This window comes from Urocampus carinirostris, chromosome 1 (assembly GCF_059441175.1).
Source record: "Urocampus carinirostris isolate Australia breed hairy pipefish chromosome 1, RoL_Ucar_1.0, whole genome shotgun sequence".
Lineage (NCBI taxonomy): Eukaryota > Metazoa > Chordata > Actinopteri > Syngnathiformes > Syngnathidae > Urocampus > Urocampus carinirostris.
Window position 1 is genome coordinate 39,396,550 of NC_142349.1, and position 13,745 is coordinate 39,410,294.

Consider the following 13,745-nt stretch of genomic DNA (forward strand, 5'->3'; position numbering starts at 1 on the left):
TACGCTCGCCTGTTTTTTTTTTTTTTACACCAACATTGTATTTATTACAAAATATTCAATAAACCATCTTTACACTGTACAAGTTGTAACATAGTTTACAGATGTTCGAACATTTACAAAGAACATAAGGGAGTATGTCCTGCATATCAAAGTGATTATGTGTAAAAAGGCAGGTTGCAAATAAGCTTGACATAATAAGGCAAAGACGTGATGTTATGTACTCAGGCGCAGGAAAAAGAGAGAGCTGTGTAGTTTACAGTGGACAACACTGATTTGCTGAGTCAGAATGGAGGCTTGTTGTCATAATTGCCTCCTCTTAAAGTCATTGCAACGGCATTCTCTTAAATATGATTAACCTCTTCAATGGTAACGATGGCTATAGACGTCCAACCGATCCAACCGTGCTCGCAGTAATTGGGGTCATTTATCTTTTTAATCAGAATATCTAAAACAGTGTGATAGATAATATTTATTTGAATGAAAAAAAAACATGGAGGATAGTATTCCAAAGAAATGCTCCAGCAAGAAATAGGCTGCAATCCACCATATAAAAGGAATCTGGGCTTGCTGAAACATTATTTCAACAACAGATGCCTGTGTTATAAATGTGCAATTGTGTGCTTTAATACTATTTTCCTGTGTGTGACACAAATTTTGGGGAACAATTGAGTGCCGGCACCAGGTATCTGTATCGGCGATCAAACTAGCCCATTTGGAGGAATCCGAATCTGTGTCACGCTAGTGGCCATGTCAGTTATTGGATCTTTTATATTCTTTTTTTTTTCCTAGTACAATTAGTATCTAGTATCAACATTAACGACTACTCAATAGTTGAGCATTAGTAAATATTTGTAAAATGTGGTATGGAGCATTTCTAATTAAAAAAAATCCAAGCCTTTACTCCCAATTACTATGAGGATTAAGGATTGAGGTTATTTTATTTTATTGATTTTTTTTAAGAAATAAAGAAAGAAAAAGGGGAAGAAAGATAGTCAGAAAAAAGAGAGAAAAAGAAAGAAAGAAAAGGGGAAGAAAGATAGTAAGAAAAAAGAGAGAAAAGAAACAAAGAACTAAAGAAAGAAAGAAAGCACATTATAGTAGGGAATGTCGAGAACTGATAAAAGGTATCCAAATAATATCATCTTAAAAGAAGAAAAAAAATGTTTGATTTAATGCTTTAATCAAAATCTTGTAACAGGTTATGTAGGTTAAATTATCTGTCATAAATATTTTCGTTAAAATGTATTCATCAAACCCTTTTGTATCGGCACTTGGTATCAGTGTTGGTGACTACAATCGAGTTGAATACTTGTACTCGTATCTCTAAAACACCCCCAACGTTTTAGCTTATCTGAGGGAGTTTGAAAGCGTGTGAGCCCCTTCCAGAGGCCATATTGACAATCTCTGTACTTTGGCTTAGTTGAAGAGGAATTCTGCTTGTGAAAACCGTACGGATTAAGAAATGCATCTGCAGGAATGTCATTGTACTGTCTTTCACGCACATATCATACACACACAAACACACTCAACAATACACACCTACACAAGCTTAGGTGCATCAAAGATGAATAAATACATAAGTAATGCATCCTTGGCATCATTTGAAAGCAAAAGCAGTAGCGAGATGTCTTTTTTTTTTAAATATCGTAAATTTCGAACTACGAGCCGCAAGTTTTTTTCTGCATTTTAAAACACTGCAGCTTATCATACGACGTGGTTTATTTTTTATTTTTTTTCGTCGGCAGAGACCTCAGACGCCTGCTGGGCCGTTCCCCCGGATCTCCCCATCTTCGGTGCCAGTCAGGGACCTGTGTCGACACAGATGCGCAGGTCTAAGTAACACATTGTGACACGATTAAAACACTTCTTTGCAAAATGTGTCAAGAGCTTAATCAACGAGCGCAGCAGTCAATATACATTAAATATTATTAGCATGCATAGCTGGAGTGCGACGTAACAAAATTCAATTTACTGTACTGGCTAAAATTCAGAAGCCCTTACAACCATAGCAGGCTGTACACATGTTGAGACATGCGACTGATCTTAAGCTCTCCCATTCCTCACACACATGACAAAGTGATAGAGGTGAGACCAAGTATTGCTACTACTACATAAAAGATCATAAAAGATACATCCATGCTGACACTAGTTACTAACTAAGGAGGAGGGAGGGATGGCAGGTGTTGGTTTGATCTTCTCCGGATATAAATTGAACATTTTAGCTAGGCAATGAAAGACTCTCGATTTGTTTGGTTAGAATGTGGGTTTGAGTAATTGCGCGGTCAAAACACGAGGCATTGCTCTCCTCCTGAAAACAATATGGCTACCGAGTGGCTGTAGGCCAGCAGTAACGCAAGAACAGCCAGGCAAAAAGCTCCGCCCACTTCAGAGGCAAATCCCTCATAGCAGGCAAGGGTTCACAACCCTCTGTTATCAGGTTTATGTGACAAAGGCGGGGTGCCTCACGGCAAAGTACAATAATTACTTGAGTGTATACCGGTATATAGTTTACCTGAGTAGTATCAACGCTTGGTCTCCTATCTACACTCTGTCATGTGCGCAAGGGATGACTCTGAATGTGTACAGGCTGTTGTGATTGTGTTGCAGGGGTCAGGAACTGTTTTGACCCGGAGAACCATAAAAGAACAAATGTTTCGATTTCATTTTCTAGAGACCGCCATATATTTTAAGACAAAATTCAACAAAACCGCCAAACCCGCTCCCCAGACAAAAGCTTATTCTTGAGCACATTTTATTTCACTGATAATTTGATAAAATCTCTCATCTCATCTCATTAGCTGCACCGCTTATCCTCAGTAGGGTTGTGGGGGTGCTGGAGCCCATCCTAGAAATCATTGGGCAGTGGGCAGGGGACACCCTGAACTGGTAGCCGGCCAATCGCAGGGCACACAGGGACAGACAACTCGCTCGCTCATTCACACCTAGGGACAATTTGGACCGGCCAATCCACCTGAAATGCATGTCTTTTGGAATGTGGGAGGAAACCGGACTGCCCGGAGGAAACCCTCGCAAGCACGGGGAGAACATACAAACTCCGCACAGTAATTCCGGTAGCTAGATTTGAACCCACACAGGAGGTTCCCAAGACCTCAGAAGTGTGCCGCACACACGCTAAACACTGCGCCGCCGTGCTGCCCTTGATAAAATCTATTAAATAATAATAATGTCAAAGCCTGTGTCCAATATCAATACAAATATACCACTTGAAATCTGGTACACTTAGAAGTGTTAAGGCTCATTTTTCCTAAATAATAGTCATAAATAATGCACAGTTCTTCAGTAAAAATGTCTGCAAACGAGGATATCAACGTATTTACCCCTTGGAGGGCTGTGTGTATAGCTTCGCCCATTCCTACCACCCACCCAATCAAATTGCTCTGTGTGCTTTTCTGGAGTTTGGGATGTTTACAGTTTGTTCTGTGGGGTTTTCATCGTAAAATGTTTAAACAGTGAACATGCATTGTTTAATGAACTTCCATACTAGGTTTCTTCAGCGATGGACAGCCAAAACAGAATCTGATGGCGTGACACCTGACTGTACACTTTAAGATAAGACTGTGCCCTATATATACTGGACGGAACCCCATGCACACTTAATCTCGTCTTTGCACATAACTCTAGAGTAAATAACTGCACAAGTTCTTTTTTATCTTTGAGCCAGATGTACTCTTGAAAAGAGCCATGTACGGCTCTCGGGCCTTATGTTCCCGGCCGCTGTTGTATGGGCTTCTGAAATTTAGTCAGTACGATACATTGAGTTTTGTTTTGAGAATTGTTTTGTTGCACTACTTCATAAGTATTAATGCCAACTAAATAAAGATTGACTGCTGCGGTAGTTGGTTATGATTGACAGCTTCGGACATAGTCCGCAAACAAGGTATGGCTTTTCTGTACTAGAAATTACCCCCCGCTGATTTTTTTTTAATGTAAGAAATAGACGTGAATGAGTTCATTTTTATGGCTGTTTAAGCCTGCGGATCAAGAGCCAGTGTGGCTTGTTCGAAAACAAACTTGAGTTTCTTCCTTGAAGAAGCTGTACAGAATTTTAAACTTTGTTACTCACTCCTGTCTAAAAGTCCAGATCGCAGCCTCAGTCCACTCATTCATGATGCGCGTGCAAGTACGTGCATTTCTTCGATTCACACAAATTAACTTTTTTTTGTAATGTTTGGGTTGGCGTTTGGACTCTACGACAATCAGGCTTTTTCTTATTCTCACCATTTTCGTGCTATTCCGACAAATACAAATTTAAAAAACCTGCAAGGATGATCATAACACCCAACAGAAAACCACCCTGCCACACCCACCATTCATTGAAACATATGTGTCGCGCCAAAAACAGCTGTGCTAAAAGTAGGATAACAGCATAGATTCAATGGAAAATAGAGCATAAGGGCTCTTTGAACTTAGTTGGGCATTGTTAACACTTAATAGGGAAAACATTTCACTTTCAACTTTTTAAGGACACCTCTAATGCATGCTGCATTTAGTCCGGAATTAATGCTAACATTCTGTAGAAAGTCCACACTGGAAAGATTAAACCTGCAAAGAAAGGGTGGTGTAAGTGAGTGTGTCCAAACAGTGGTGAGTAAATGACATTACCTTTAAAAAATAAAAAGAAGAAAAATAAATAAATAAATAGAACAACGTGATTGTGTGGACTCATTTCCTGAAGGAATATTGTCGCATCAGCAGGAAATGTTCCAGTCGCTCTCCTCAAGGCCTCCATCTTGGCTCTTCGTACCTCAGGTGAGGTCACACGCGTGTTCGTGTTTAGACGGCGGCATCGGCTACAGTGGCCATAGCCTCGATTTCAATCCCTGCAACGTCTACTTCCTTAACTCCTCCTTCTTCTTCTTCATCCTCCTCGCCTAGCGCAAGCACGCGGGAAGAAGGCAAGCACACGGGGGGTGCCAGGTTGGCAGGCACGCTGGTCTTGCCGCACGAGTGGATGCGACGCGCCAGGCTGGCCGAGCGTACCACCGAGGAGGTGGTGGCCGTCCCCACGCCTTGCACCTTGCCCTCCAGGAAGTACGTCAGCATTTCACCTTTGCCCTTCACGCTTACGTTGCCGCGGCGCACCAGGTCGTAGTCGGAGTTAAGCAGGCGGTACACCTCCTCCGTCACCTGGGTGACAGGCAATATTGGGAATAACACCTCACAAAGGAACACAATTACCTTTCTAAGTAGCAAGTACTGTAACAAGTTATTAATGACATTTTCTAAGTCAACGGCTTCAGTCAAGCTTCAGTTACTTCATCTTTCACACAGAGTATGAGGGCCCTAAATTCTTCCTCATGGGGATATTCTCCCTAAGGTATATACTCGTATCTAAGCCGGACTTACAACTATAAACTTTAAGACTTTCAACCTGATTGTCAAAAATGTTATATGTACAGCATACAGCACTTCCTTGTTGAACAACAAACTCGCGGTGTTAGCAAGTGGGAGGAGATGGAGACATCATGCAGCAGGAATAAAATTACTGGTAAATAAGTCTGGTTTTAGGAAATCATTAATATGATAAGGAATTATATCATAGCAGGAGGGACTAGGCCAGGGAGAGAGTTCAGTGTCCTGACAGCATGAAAGAAGAAGCTGTCCTTCAGCCTGCTGCTTCTGGCTCTGAGACTCCGCAGTCTCTTCCATGACGGCAGCAGGTTGAAAAAGTTGGTAGCTTTGCGGGTGAGGCGGGAAATGTAGGTGTGTTTATCAGCGCATATTCACTTGTGTGTCACCAGTAACCAACGGTAGGCCTTGCATGGGTAGGGGTTTGTGGATTATACAGATACAACAAACGGGAAATCATTGTCTCAAACGTCAGCATGGAATTTATGCGCTGAATGTTAGTCATTTTATTAGTAATTTTTTTTTTCAATTCATCATATCTAAAGAAAAAAAGAAAACGTCTCGGGCCTTACCTAGAAATGGAGAATGAAATCTTCGAATGGTCTAAGACTAAATGGATATGGAGTGTCTTGGGTAAGGGTTGGTTTGTAAGCCATAAAATATGAAGGCTTCACCGCTTTCACAGGTTGGTGTGCAACTTTTCTTTTATTTATACTATTATATTTTATTATTTCAAAGATGTTTTATGGGATTGTCTTTAAAGCGAGTATATATAGTCATTTGAAAATAGAGTAGCATGCTACCTTTGGGTAGTCAGAAATCTGGGATGTAACGGAATAACTTATCAAATTAAGTTACAAGTAACTGCAATAAATTACTTTTTTAGTAACACGCCCAACATTGGTGACTGGTAAGCAGAGGTCCCGAAAATGGATAACAAAATGGAAAGGACCACAATTCAGACTCATATTCAGGCAAGTACCAAAACTCTTAAGTATTTACCCATACTGATACCAAGTTATGATACTGCAAAAAAATCAAAATTATCTTGCCCCAAAGTCATACATACGACATACGATGTAGAACAAAAACAATGGTATTTTTTGTAAACGCGTTAATTTTACCTCTCAAATAAACAACATAAACAATTATTTTAGCATCCTTCTTAGTTCTTTCCCAACTTGCTGTAAATGTAGTGTTGCTTATTACATGTGGCAGTGCAGGATTTCTCTGACTTCACCCGTTTAGAAATGTACGATGATGTTATCGTCTCCCACCAGTGATGATCCTGATTAGAGACAAAATGGGCAAGATAGTTCCGTACAAATATTGGTGTAGAGCGCTCAAAATTTGAATTGATAAAAACAAAATACAATAAACATGTAAAATGCGGGGAAATCATATACGTTTACAGGTATGAGTATAGTTTTCTTTATCATATAATTCTAATTTATTTTGATATCCTCATTTGCGCAAGCATTTGTTTCCACTTTTTTGCTTCTTTTTCTAACTTGTTTTACCCATAAATCTCGACTGCAAAAAAATGTATTAAATAATTTACCTCATTGGTAATAAACTTTGCTAATTTAGGTATTATTGTTGCTATTTTGCAACAATTTTAACTTACGTTAACAATTACTTACAACTAAATTGACTACGTACATTCCTTAAAATGCATTACCCCCAGATTACTGACACCCAAAAGTAGTCCGTTACTCTGAAAGTAACTACTGTACCTAGTTAAAAATGATCGTATATGCTCACTCTGAAGCCGAAATGGAAGAAAACGTGTATACCAACCTGTGGTAGCAGTAATCCTGCATATTTTTTGGCGTGTGCAATCTCAGGATCTTTAGAACTAACATAGCTGAGACACTCCATTTCCATTGTGACCTTTGTCTTTAAGCCACTCAAATTTTTCCTCCTCCAGTTCTAGGTCATGTTGAATACATTTTCTTTTTTTCTCCAGGCATGGTGTATTGACAAAAATAATTTTATGAATAAAAACAAAAAAATGTTTGCTCTACTTTACTGTAAATTCTGTGTTCACGTTCGCCCCATTGATTTGGTTGTTCCTGTACAAGCCACGTCCCCTCCCTATGTTCTGCCTACCATTCAATACTGGTTTCATCCAACTAAACATGTCAATATAGACTGACTCTCTGATTTCATTATTTTATTTTGAAGTTTTAAATATGGATGATATGTAAGTATATACAATAGGGAGATTATCTGAATATCAGTAGGCATAAATCAAGTGTTCTCATAATCTATTGCTTGAAAAGGCCCAACTGAAACTATGTTTAGTTGAATTTTGTAGGTATATATAAACATGCCCACCTTTCACAATTGTTATATTCAGTGTTGTGTTGCTGGTGAGTAGAGATTTGTATGTCACTTCATGATAGAGCAACAGTCAAAAAACAGAAGACAAACGAAGATTGAGTTAAAAAATTTGATTAATAATGCATTACAGTACTTGTTACAGAGAAATATAATTTGAATTCCTTGGTGGTACTTTGTAACACATTACTCCCGACACTGGCGACATCCAGTGCTCAAATATTACACATATTACCTTTAATGATATAAATGTTTTGCCTTTTTATGCTATTAAACTTACATCCGTGTTAGCATTCGAACATAAAAGGCTGAAAAGGATTCCTCACCTGTATCTTCCCTGGTACTCCGGTGCTGTCCATGCGACTAGCCACATTGACGGTATTCCCCCAGATGTCATACTGAGGTCGCCGTGCCCCGATAACGCCAGCCACCACTGGGCCCACATTGATCCCTGCACCAACAACAGACAATGAGCAAATCAAATAATTCTGTGTTAGGACGAGGGTTGGGGGGATTACTTTAAAGATATAATCCGATACAATTACTCGTTACCTGTTGAAAATGTGATGAGTAACGTAATCCATTATATTAAAGTAATGTCACTTGATTATTTTTGGAGTAGTCCAATATGAAGTATGCTAAAAAAAAACAGGCTAAAAATAAATACAATTACAAAACTTTAATTTAAACTAACAATGTCGCCTTGAAAAAGAAATAGAGGAAACTAAGATCAGGTAGTTGCTTGTAGTCAAACAAAAAAGTGCTTCCATTCTAACCACAAAGTTTCTATAGTGCGGTGGTTAGCACGTTTGCCTAACACACAAAAGGTCCCCGGTTTGAAACCAGGTGGAAACATATGTAGACCTGGAGAGGGATGAGTGCTTCAGGTTGTATTTACCCAAGACACACCACAGGAAATTTTGCCCCTACGACCTCAGTGGTTAAGGGTTTCAACCAACTGGTATAGTGAATTGAGCAAAAATAAATGTTGTGTTTCACATGGTAGATAAGATATGCTTGGTTTTATTTCAAAACAAGAGGACATTAAAAACCCAATATTATTTTATGCCCACGAAAGGTTTACTTTCTAAATTTCCCCAAAACTCATTGATGTCTTGTCATCTCACTCTGTTTCTCTAGTGTCTGTGATTGAAATTATGACGGACATTTTGTATATATAAATGTGGGATATGATTGAGTGCATGAAGTGAATGAATGAATGATTGAAAGGATGCTGTGGAAGAGGGAACACGCCCCCAGGTTTTTAATTGAATTAATTATTTCATGTTATTAGATTTACACAGTATGTTCATACTTTGATGTGGCTTCAATAGTTGTACTTTAATTACATAGCATACATTTTCTGTTAGTTTTGTAAAGTTTTTGTTCAGATAGTCATGTGTTGTAGTCAGGGACTTTGGGATGCTGCAGGGGTCCTGAGAGTGAGCGCACTAATGTGTGTGTTTGTGTGTGTGAGTGTGTGTGTGTGTGTGTGTGCGTGTGAGAGGATGAGAGAGAGAGAGAGAGAGAGAGAGAGAGAGAGAGAGAGAGAAAAAGAGACAGACAGAGAGAAAGAGTGTCCACTGATTTGTGCAACATAAATATGCTTTTAAATAAAAGTGTAATTCTACAAAGTAATACTTATTTTTACATAATGCACCTGTAATTTAATTGCGTATTTTTTTATGTAGCTTTAACCGAATACAACTAAATATTTCTGTATTCTGATTAGGTAACGCCGTTAAATGTATTCGTTTTATTTTTGTCGGCGGGGTTGCGCAGACGTACCCACTCTCAAAACAAATTCATTGTAGGACTGATAGTTGATTTCATCCAGCACGTCAAACATCTCGATGGCGTAGTCCGCTATGGTGCTCAGGTGGTCATAAATTGACTTCTTAGCCTGTAAAAGCAAATAGAAGATGTCACATGACTGAACAACTGTTTTTTTTTTTGTTTGTTTTTTGAGTGTGCTTTTTTTCTGCTTCACTTGCGCTTGCTCAAAAAATGAAATATATCTGCCAAAGATTAAAAACTCATAAATTGAGCCACTGGTAAGTCTGGGGCTCCTTATAATATGACTTCAATTAGTTCCATGAATGAAAATTATGTTTTAAATTTTTGGAGATACCCCTTAATATTAAACATATTTTTGTCATGATTACCAATATGCTCCTTTGGCGCCAACTGCCTCGGACTCTGATTGGCTCTGTCCCTATTTAAACCCACTCCTATCTGTCCCCTGTTGTCAGTCCGTCTGTGAACCTCAGTTTACACTAGGCAAGCCCTTTTTTCGACCCTGACTCCAACCTGTTTTCTTGCTCCTGTCTGTCCCCCGACTTCGACCCGTTTTTGATCCTGACCACGTCTACTCTCTCGCCCCGGCTTTCGACCTTTTTTTGGCCCCGACCACGTCTAGACTCCTTTCCTGGCTTACGACTTGCTTTCGACCCCGAACACGTTTTTGCTTCCCTGTCCCGGCTACTGACCCGTTTTTCCATTCCCGACACCGCCATCGCTCGCCACGGAAGTCCTAGTTTTTCTTTCAGAGCGACCTGCTGCCCGCGCCCAACGATCACAGGATCGTGGGGGCCACCCTTTCCTTTCTTCCAATAAAACTGAGAGGAACATAACGCAAGTGGGTCCTGTCTCTGTTCTGGTCCTGACATTTTATTGTGATTTCAAAATGTAACATTTTCAATCCTATGACTATGGAATATGCTCACTTAAATAAACACAGGTGTACAAAAACGCTGAAACAAATATTAAATTAAAGTCAATGAATTTTGTTCACACTGAGTATTATATCTCACGGGGAGAACATGCAAACTCCACACAGGAAGGTTTGATCCCATGACGTCACAACTGTGCTGCTAATGCGCTAACCAATGTGATATATATATATATATATATATATATATATATATATATAAACATGCATTTCAGGTGAATTGGCCGGTCCAAATTGTCCCTAGGTGTGAATGAGCGAATGAGTTGTCTGTCCCTGTGTGCCCTGTGTGGTTGGCAACCAGTTCAGGGTGTCCCCTGCCCACTGCCAGGAGATGGCTGGGATGGGCTCCAGCCCCCCGCGACCCTAATGAGGATAAGCGGTACGGCTAATGAGATGAGATGAGATATATATATATATATATATATATATATATATATATATATATATATATGTATATATATGTATATATATGTATATATATGTATATATATATATATATATATATATATATATATATATATATATATATATATATATATGTATAAACTATAGCAAAACAAGAATAAGAAATAAGAAATTATATTTATTTTGAGGGTTTATACTAGTACCAAAGACAATCACAAAAATAATACATTTAAAGTCACACTTCTTTTTAATTTGTCAAATAAGCAGCAACATAAATAGACACTATAGTGGAGAAGGTTGAAAATAATAATTTTTATTTGGAAACTGTTTTTGTAAAACAATGTAATTTATAAGTAACCCTAAAATTTTGAACAATAGTGTGTTTATACTTCTTAAAAGGCTTGATTCATACAGTTTAAAAACTAAATATTGAGTCATCACTAACTGAAAGATATAACAAAGGAAGGTAAATTTAGATATAGTCACACCAGTAAAACATTATTCTCACTAAAAAAATGTTGGATCCAAATGATATGGCAAAGCTCACACTGTTAGCCTGTTCCTGGGTTTTTTTTAGTTAGCATATGGCTGCACAGACATTCTAGGAGCAAAGCTAGGTAGTTGTTTAACATGCACGACATGGCATTATCTTTGTTTTATGTTTGGTTTGACAGTATACTTAAACAAGGATGGGTAATAAACCACTTGAAGCTGTGAAAGGAGGAGAAAAACACACACAGGTTGTTAAGCCCCATTTAAATATGACCTGGCTTTGATTATCAGCACCTGAAGTAAATATTACATAAACACATGGGCAGGGTTGGGAGTAACGCATTACTTTTCTCGGGAACAGGTACCAAAACGAATGTTGCGGAAAAAGTGTAATTCAAATGATGTTACAAAATGGTGCACTACCCCCCCTACTTATTTAAACAGGTCATGAGTTTCACCGCCATGTAATTAGATTAGGTTTTCTTGTTGGTCAGGACAAATTCATTAACACTTAGTCCACCAGCATCACACAGCTAATCATGTCGTCAAAGTGGAGTTGGCCCTATAAATTACAACTCAGAGTTCCACTCTACTGACATTCTATCTACCGTATATCCTAGCATCAAAGGTGTATTTAAAACTATAGAATAAAATACAGAAATCACGGGGTTAGGCTTAAATGGACAAGTTTTGTTTGTGTGTCAACAGGAGCGATCGGTAGCGAGCATGTGTGGTGGTGTCGTGACTTATCCAGGAAAAAGAGAACCAACAGGGCAAGCGTGAGCACACAATATATGGTAAAAGTGTGCTTAATTTATGCCTTATTTTGTGATTTACTTTTGCATTACACCACGCCACGAAAAAGAAAACATTTTGGACAGTATTCAGAGGAGATATTCAAGTTCTTTGAAGCCCATTGGCAAAATAGATATGGAGTGTCTCACCGTAATGTCTTTTTTTTAAAGCTCTAAAGCAGGGGTAGCGAACCTATGGCTCGGGAGCCATATATGGCTCTTTTCATGAGTACGTATGGCTCCGAAATATTGCAAATCTCTCTGTGGCGTTCCAAAGTCAAGTGATTTCATCCCAATTTTGGTCCATATAAAGGCGAAGCAACTTAATGCAGAAGTTTGATAAGAAACCTTTTAAACTGATTAATAAAAACGCTGGCAAACACTTTGATTGGGTGAGCAGTACAGGTGGGCGGATCCGTGCACACAGCGCAAGACTTCCACAGTTTGGCATCTATTGTTTAATGATGTGGCTATTTTTAAGCAGTTTTAGGGGGTCGTCCTCAATGCGAATTTATATTGTAACTAGATAGAGTAGTTACTTTCAGAGTGACGCGCTACTTTTGATTGTCAGTAAACCGGGGGGTTACGAAATTACTTTTTAAATGAAGTAACTGGTAATGGTCACTAATTACTTTTATTTTTCAGTAACGTACCCAACACTGTCCATGGGCAAGTACCTCACCTTGCTTCCGATAGTTGGAACAAGACCCACTGCTGCCATGTACGTGCTGCCAATTGTCTTGATCTTCTCAATATCTTGGTAGCACTCTTTATCCATGAGCTGGAAGATGCACAATCAATTCGAAAAATGCAAATCAACCAAAAAGCTCTTGACACTCTCAGTCTAACCTCATCGAAGTCAGCGATGATCTCGTTGAGAAGTCTCAAGCACTCCACCCCCATGTTGTTTCCGTCCAACTCGATGTAGAAGTCGTTGAAATTCGGGATGGATGCAAACAAGACGCCGACTTGTGCATAGGACTGGTAGTATAGATCCTAGTAAGAGGGAAAAACGTAAAAACAGAATAGTAATTACAAGTTGTTGTGATAAGTTCTGATGCCGCTTCCTGCTTTGGTCTACCTGTTTGTATGTCTGTCTATGAAGTGGGCTCACCATGTTCCTAGGGTTGGACAGCAGGAAGTGTTGGGCCACGTGCGCCGGCAACAAATTGAAAAGAATCCGCTTGTTGTCCAGTTTGACTTTTTCCATGCCGTCTCGTTCCTCTTCCGCCTGTCACCACACACGCTCAGAGTTAGCGACGACTCGTAGCTAAAAAAAGTCAGTACACCCCTCACATTTCTGCTGAAATGGATATTTTACAAGGCAACTTTGTAGAAATGACACTATGACAGAGGCAAAAGCAGTCAGTGTATAGCTAATTGAATGATGTACATTTCATAAACAAATCTACCAAAGTAATTAAAAAAAAAGTATTTTATTGTATTTTCTCATCAACCAGTTCAGGGGGTTACCTGTCCCCTGAAAGATGGCTGGAATGGACTCCAGCACCCCCACAGCCCTATTGAGGATAAGCGGTGCAGATAATGGATGGATGGATGTATTTTCTCTCTTATTTTTTTCTTTTTAATCATGTCGCAACAAACATTGC

The 13,745-nt window shown here is 39.1% G+C and overlaps 1 protein-coding gene across 4 annotated transcripts in view; it reads right to left on the reverse strand.

Moving 5' to 3' along the window:
* LOC148374604 (adenylate cyclase type 1-like) overlaps positions 1-13,745 on the reverse strand; it is an 86,737-nt gene continuing 72,992 nt past the window's right edge. For 2 of the 4 annotated variants that reach the window (XM_088338585.1, XM_088338564.1), the window contains 6 exons: positions 13,217-13,366; positions 12,985-13,131; positions 12,818-12,916; positions 9,502-9,616; positions 8,040-8,164; positions 1-5,148 (listed from right to left, as the gene is read on the reverse strand). In XM_088338585.1, coding sequence (XP_088194711.1) covers positions 4,795-5,148; positions 8,040-8,164; positions 9,502-9,616; positions 12,818-12,916; positions 12,985-13,131; positions 13,217-13,366 — 990 coding nt within the window. In that variant the 3' untranslated portion in view covers positions 1-4,794. The remainder of the gene's footprint in view (positions 5,149-8,039; positions 8,165-9,501; positions 9,617-12,817; positions 12,917-12,984; positions 13,132-13,216; positions 13,367-13,745) is intronic. The other 2 variants (XR_015850757.1, XM_088338577.1) reach the window with 2 other exon arrangements.